This window comes from Arachis duranensis, chromosome 3 (genome assembly GCF_000817695.3).
Source record: "Arachis duranensis cultivar V14167 chromosome 3, aradu.V14167.gnm2.J7QH, whole genome shotgun sequence".
Taxonomy (NCBI): Eukaryota; Viridiplantae; Streptophyta; class Magnoliopsida; order Fabales; family Fabaceae; genus Arachis; species Arachis duranensis.
In genome coordinates, this window is record NC_029774.3 from 41532063 (window position 1) to 41539975 (window position 7913).

The following is a 7913-nucleotide window of genomic DNA, read 5'->3' on the forward strand; positions in this document are numbered from 1 at the left end:
TTTAGTAAGACATTTTAATTCTTAACAAATTTTAGTCATTAAATCAATTTTTAAATTTTTATTTCGTTAAACAAATTAATTCTTATATCAAATTGTTTATCTATATAAAAAAATTGAATTTGAGCATTTTTAAAATTTTTAGGTACCGTTATATCTTTATTAAATAATAACAGAGACTGATTTATTTAATTTTTTTCACAAAATTTTATGTAAAAATTAATTTTTCTAAAAAAATAAAGTATTAAAAATAAATTTAATAATTAAAATTTATTAAAGATTAAGATATTCAACTAAACATTTATTGAAAAGTGATATGAGGTATTGCTCAACTTTTTAAGAATGTATTTTTATGTCTTTATAATGTAGTATTTATTGTATTTATTGTTTATGTACCTGCTTTGAATACGATATATGAACGCAGCCCATTGAATTATTTGCAATCATTTTCTCATAAGCTATTCCTTTACTAAGTCAAAATAAATAAATAAGTAAACTTATCAGTAACTTTTATATATTGACTGTTAACACTTTAACTTTTTATAGCAAAAAAAATTACTTTGGCTTTTCAAAAATATCTTTCAAGTATTTATTATCTAAACTCTTATTTGTGTGCTATTTTTGTAGTTTGGTTTTGCTAACAATTGTTTTATAACTTTTTTTACTAAGATTTTAAAATGAAATTTTAATAGTTTTATCCTATGATAATTGATACATGTACACTGATACAGACATGAGACATGATACGATACGAGACATGTAGATATATAAATTTTAAAATTTTATAAGACACGCGAACATAGCATACATATAAAATATAAAATATTTTTAAATAAATTATAATGATATTTTGATTTTTTATTGATATTAAAATATAAAATAATTTTTTTAATTATTTTTAATATCTTCTTTTAATTATATAAAATATTTAAAATATTTTTATTTTAATAAATAATAATATATATTATTTTTAAACACATTTCAAAAATACATGTTAAGAATAAAGTTGAACACATTGACACGTAATGGTATTTAGGTGCGTCTAAGTATGTCCAAAAAAATTTTTTATTTTTTATTAGAATATGGTTGAATACGGCAAACACGCGTATTCGACAAGTATCGATGAGTGTGGTGTTCACGCAGACATGACAACTCAACGAAATATCCGTACTCACAGACGGATTTAGGGGGCGAGTTTGGGCCATGTCTCCCCCTCTTTAACCATACCATTGATAATAAATTTTCATACTCAACTGCATGCATGTTGTAGTTTTATCACTTAAAGTAGCGTTTGTTTTCGGAAGCAGGACCTAAAGACATAGATAACATATGTTTAAAAAGTGTTTTGAAGCAGAAATATGAACACTAAACACATTGTCTTTAAGATAATTTTTTATATTTTTGTGTTCACTCTTCTACAAAAAATAATGATGGACACAATTTAAAAGAGTGGACACGGACCTTTTTATAAAATTTGTTTTTTTTTCCATAAATATTTTTTATTATTCCACTATTACCCCCTTCTTATTTTTTCTATTGTGTTGTTGGCAGGGAGGTACTTTCTTCTTCCAGCTCTTTCTCTACTTCTTTCTTTTTCAGGTATTCTCTCCTTTTCGTAGAATTTTTTATTGGAGTGGATAATTCTTTTCTTCTTATCGTTTTTACTTCAATACCATTTTAACTTTATATTATATTATTTGATTTATAATAAAATAATAATAATAATAATTAGTCTTACAACTTTCGAAAAATAAATCTATTACATTCTACTGTAATTATTTTCTAAATTAATTAAATAGTTAAAAGTATATACTGAATTAAATTTTGGGAGATAAAAAAATTTTTAGGGACATTTCTTATTCTTATATATTAATAATAAATTTAAAAATAAAATAAATATATTTATAATTTTTATTTTAATATAAATACTATTATATATTTTTTTATTAAAATTTTTGGCATTTTCAAACTTTTTTTCGAATTCTGTCTGTACTTCTACGTACTCTCATTTTTTATTAAATTAGTTTATATTTGATGTAAAAAATTTAAAATTACCTATTTTAGTCATTTCATATAATATTTTAATCTTGTTTATGTATATCCAAATATAATATTAGACAGCACATTAGTGTCTTATACATTATATCCAAACACAATATACAAATAATAATTTTTAATATATCTTATTATCTCTGTCTTAGTATCATGTTTTATACTGTGTCTAAAAACAATCGTGGCTTATGTATGAGACATGAAAGGACTTAAAACTTGTAAAATATTGTCTTGTTCACACATGCATGTTGTTATACATTTATCCTACATTATATACTTATATTGTAGTTAACAAAAGCTTCTTAGACCTAAAACAAATTAGTGATTCTTCATGGAACGTCAATACCTCATATATGAGGTAACCTTATTTGACCAGCAGCCCCACCCCTGTTTCTTCCGTACCCAAACAAAAAATAATAATTTATTATTTCTTTTTCAATCATATGGTCCCAAAACAAAAGAGAAAAGAAATACAAAAACATAAGGGAGAAATTTATAGGTGTCATCGTAAATATAATAAAAATCAATAATACAAAATATTTTTTTAAGATATAATCCATTAACCCATTATTAAATTAAGAATAAATATTCTTTTCAGTCCTAATTATTTATCTAAAAGATAAAACGTTCTTTCACTATTTAAAATTTTTTAATCAATCTCCAATCATTAAAATAATTAATCTAGATGACTATTTTTACTTGTCTATTGGTCCTTATGAACTATAATATGTTGATATGTCAAGAATCATTTAAACCAACTATTTAAATTATTAGAGACTAATTAAAAATTTTTAAATTATAAAAAGATACTTTACTTTTAGAACTAAAAAAGACATTTATTCTTAGGCCTTATTGTTAAATTAAACTCCTATTCTAAGTGATCTTTTTATTTACTAATTATTAATATGAAATAAATTTAATGTTTTAACAGAATCTAAGACTCTTAAAAATTTTAATAATTCAGACACAAAATACATTAAGTAAAAAGATTCAAATATTTTTATTCACATATATTTTTGATCTCGTACCATTTGTTCAAAGAACAAAATGTCTTTTTAAAATTCAAAACTCCTAATCAATCCTTAACAAATTAATAATCAAGTAATTAGTCTAAACAACAGTCTTTGTTATTGGTTTAAGTGACTTCTAACACATAAACATGTCACTACTTATAGGGATTCTTTATACCAATAACAAAAACTACTTAGATTAACTACTGAATGATTAGAATTCGATTAGAAGTTTCTAAATTGTGGAAGATATTTTATCGAACAAATGATCAGATACCAAAAAGTTTTTTTAATACTTTTTTATCTTCAATATTATTCCCTCAGTATCCTATTCAGCTCTCTACCTCAAAGTCTTTGAATCGCTCAAACCAAATCGTGGGTTGGACTTTTAGAAAAATAGATCCCATAATTAAACTTGGAACTATATAACCAGCCAACCAACCAACCAAAGAGAAATCCTTATAACTCCTTTTTTCCAATAGGAAAGTGTGTACGTAGATTCGTTGTGGAATTCAAAGACCACCATTTTCCATTTTCGTTTCTCTGAATCACATTTTCCAGTTTTGACACGTATTTGAAATTCACGCTGTGTGGAATGTTTGTAACCCCCGGAGCATATATATAAGAGCAACATTAGCCACTGGGACACATAAACATTACCACTCTTTTATTCATTTTTTGTGTGCTCTAATTTTTTGTTCTTTGACTCAAGACTTCAAAACTTCACAAGACTTCTCTTCATTTTTGATACGCAACATACAAGAACGTTAAGGTAAATAATAATTATTATATCATTCATAATAATATCTAGTATATCTGTATGGTTCCTCTACTTTGATTTCTTTGATTTGAATAACTATGAATTAGAAGATTCTGAAAGTTTTTGTACGGTGAATTTGAACAGGACACAGAAAAAAAGGGGACTAATCTTGAAAGAAATTGAAGAGAGAGTGTGTGAATCTCTATGGGATTATCACTTTCATTGCTCTTATCAGCTTGGGAAGAAATTGTTAGGCATTCACTGTTTAGTCTCTCATTCAACGTCAATTTTGGTTCCAAGGATGGTGCGGTGATCTTGAGAGCAGGGAGCTTCAAGAGAAGAGAACCAGAATCAAGCACTGTGGTGGTTTCAAATGGTTCTTCTTCTTCTTCCAAGTTGAAGGAGTTTAGGCCAGAACATGTGACCCTTGAAAGGAACCTTTCATGTGTTGAAGACATGAAGAAGAAGATGAATTCAGGGTGTGGAAAAGAAAAATTGAAGCAGCATAAGCCTGTGCCTGTTCTATCTCTCCCTGAGGCTGTGGTTTTCTCTTCTCCGAGGCCGGTTAGCAAGCTCGATGCAGCTGCCACTAAGCTGCAGAAGGTTTATAAGAGTTACCGTACCAGAAGAAACTTGGCAGATTGTGCTGTGGTGGTGGAGGAACTATGGTTAGTTTTTCTTGAAAACATGCCTTTTTTTGTTCGTGTGCGCTAGGTGTTTGATTAAATTTCTATCTTGTACATGTAAATAATTGAATGTTTTTGAATGATGAAGGTGGAAGGCATTGGATTTTGCTGCTCTTAAAAGGAGTTCAGTTTCATTCTTTGATGTGGAGAAACAAGAATCTGCTGTGTCAAGGTGGGCAAGGGCAAGAACAAGAGCAGCTAAGGTATGTTTTTTTCCATTGCGATTCAACGTTTTTTGTAATTATTGTATCTGATTTCGTTTTGTTTGTTGTTTTTTTTATCTTATTTGAGATCTTGTTATGGTTATAGGTTGGTAAAGGTTTGTCCAAGAATGATAAGGCACAAAAATTGGCCCTTCAACATTGGCTTGAAGCTGTAAGTCTATATAGCATTTGAAATCATATGAACTTTTTATTTTATTTTTTTGTTTTAAACTCACGATCTAATATTAACAATGTTCAATCTTTGTTGTTTTTCTGCTCAGATTGACCCACGTCATCGTTACGGACACAATTTGCACTTGTATTATGATATTTGGTTTGAAAGCCAAAGCACTCAACCATTCTTCTACTGGTAAGTTCTTATTCTTAGACATCTTATGATCATGAAGCTGGCAAAACTGTAGAAGCTATGGATACGGATGATTAACTTTATTCTCCATGATATGCAGGTTGGATGTTGGAGATGGTAAAGAAATTAATCTTGAGAAGTGTCCAAGGACCACTTTACAGCGCCAGTGCATTAAATATCTTGGACCAGTAAGTTATCACTGCACATTTCACAACCCCTCAAATTAAAATATGCGAGGCATGTCTCATATCTAATCTGATATTGTTCAACCCATTGTAGAAAGAAAGGGAAGAATATGAAGTGATTGTTGAGAATGGGAAATTGGTGTATAGACAAGATGGGAGGCCTGTGGATACTGATGGAAAGTGCAAATGGATATTTGTTCTCAGCACCACAAGGTCCTTGTATGTGGGACAAAAGCAGAAGGGTATGTTTCAGCATTCAAGCTTTCTTGCCGGTGCTGCAACGACAGCTGCAGGCAGATTAGTTGTTCATCAAGGTGTTCTTGAGGTAAGAGTTTTAAGACTCTTTCTTATCATATCATTTTGGTTATCATAGTCAAATCATTTCAACAAAAGCAATTTCCCTAACAAGGTTTTTCTCTATCTAATAATTGCAGGCAATTTGGCCATATAGTGGTCACTACCACCCAACAGAAGAGAACTTCAAAGAATTCATAAGCTTCCTTAAAGAGCACAATGTAGACCTCTCTAATGTCAAGGTAGAAGTTCAATATACTTTGATCTTTACAAATAAAAACTAAAATCAAAATTTGTTGTTATTATAGATAGAGTATAACTTATTGTTGATTTGCTTGGTTCTAGCAGAGATATGCTATAGATGATGATGAACCTTCAATTATTGGTACCAATTCATTTATTGCCACCAATGAATCACAACCACCAAAAGGTCCCACTCAAATTTCTCAACCAGGCACAGCAACTTCAATCAATGCCAACAAGAGAGATGCAAAAGCTAAGAAAGAGGTTAAGGATAAGAGTTTTGAGGCTCCAATATTTGACATGTCTAAGAGGCTATCTTGCAAGTGGTCCACTGGGAATGGACCAAGAATTGGGTGTGTCCGTGACTACCCGGAACACCTTCAATCAAGGGCACTGGAGCACGTTAACTTGTCACCAAGACCCGCGTCTGCTCGATATGGCCCAATTCCGTCACCTAGGCCCAGCCCAAAAGTTAGGATATCACCTAGGCTTGCATACATGGGCCTACCAAGCCCAAGAACCTCTATTCCCGCTGCAAGTTGAGAGCCACTATCCCTAAGTGGCAACTAATGACACTCAATTTTATCTCTCCGTTTAGATTTTTTGGGTTTCCTAATTTGTTTATTTCTTTATTCTTGATTTTGTATTTGTAAGGCGACTTTGACCTGATTTGCCTTTCCCTTTGTATATTTTTAGAAAGGCGATTTAGTTAATTCTTTAACGTAAGTAGAGTACAAAATTTGATGTTCGGAAAAGCACAATTATTAGTAGTATTCAATAAACATTACAACAAACAATTCTTGTCTTTGATTTTCTTCTAGTATATTTTAATATAATAACTGCTATGGTCTAATAAGAAACTGAAATATGCTTTTTTTTTCCCTTTAATTCACCATCTTTTTCGGTTTTTTCCTTTCCGCAAACAATTAGTCTATTTCACCAATGCTGAAATGAGAGGATAAGGGAGAAGAAGAGTGAAATCCTAGCACATAAACACAAAAACCATCATAATTTTCTCTCTGGTGCTCTGTTTGCTGCACCGTTTGCGGTCATACAAATTTCTTCTCATTCTCTACAATTTTATCTAAAAAAATTGGTAAGAATCTCAAGGTCTCATATCCTATTTTTGTAGTCCATGATGAATTTAAAATTTTATTATGGGTTTTGAGAAATATTGTGATTTTAGTTGTTTATGGGTGCTCTAGTATGAGCTACTAGTGAATTTTATCAACTAATTTCGTGGGTTAAGAAAAGAAATCCTCAAATTCTTGTGATTTATGAGATTTCATGAACCCTAGGTTGATATATGTATGAAATTGTGTATATTAGAGCATTGGTGGTTTTGGTACACTTTGGGAACTTAAAAATTGCTTGTGGAACTATTGGGTGAGGCTTGGAGTTAAGGTTTGGTAGAAATTTACAAGTGAATAGCTTAGTTTTGACTTTCAAGAAGTACGGTTTGAGTTTCATTTAAGTACCGTATAATGTAGTATAAAATCTTAGGCTAGATGCCCTTAAAATTAAGTTTGAATTGCATATTTGTTTGGAATTCATATGTGTAGTTAAGTTATTGTAATTGATGACTTGGATGAGGATTGTATGATTATGCATATTTAATGTATTGTTGGAATTGTGTTTTATGAGTTGTTATATATCTACTTAATATATTAAAACTGGGTTTTCTCCCAACTACTAAAGGTGACGTGTCGATCTCACATGCTTCCGTTTTCCCTCCAAAACGAATAATTTTTTTTTCTATTCTAAATTATTTTATTGTAATTATATTATAATTAATACTAAATAAATAATATATAATTATATTAATTTAGCAACATATCTTCATTATAATTATATCAAATCAAAATTTAATGTACTATTAAACTACTTATCAATTATCAATTAAAAATACTTTTAATAATTTTAATGATAATAATAATATCAATAATAGTAATAATAATAATAAAAAATCTTTGTTACCCGATTCACGTATATCAAATAATTTTTCTAAATTATTTTATAAAAAATATCTTTAATATAATTATATTGTAATTAATATTTAATGAATAATATATAATATATTAATTTAGAAACATATCTTCATTATAATTGTATCAAA

At 29.1% G+C, this 7913-nt stretch overlaps 1 protein-coding gene across 2 annotated transcripts; it reads left to right on the forward strand.

Annotated features, from left to right (window-relative positions):
- The first annotated feature begins 3449 nt into the window (after positions 1 to 3449).
- Positions 3450 to 6604, forward strand: LOC107478841 (IQ domain-containing protein IQM1). 2 transcript variants are annotated; one of them, XM_052259276.1, is made up of 9 exons: positions 3450 to 3831; positions 3964 to 4487; positions 4594 to 4708; positions 4815 to 4880; positions 4990 to 5078; positions 5176 to 5263; positions 5355 to 5585; positions 5695 to 5796; positions 5900 to 6604. In XM_052259276.1, exons 2-9 carry the CDS (start codon positions 4024 to 4026, stop codon positions 6338 to 6340), a joined length of 1596 nt encoding a protein of 531 aa, XP_052115236.1. In that variant the 5' UTR covers positions 3450 to 3831; positions 3964 to 4023; the 3' UTR covers positions 6341 to 6604. The 2 variants fall into 2 exon arrangements, with proteins under 2 accessions (XP_052115236.1, XP_015954467.1); XM_016098981.3 differs by having other exon boundaries at positions 3457 to 3831; positions 5903 to 6604.
- Positions 6605 to 7913: the final 1309 nt, after the last annotated feature.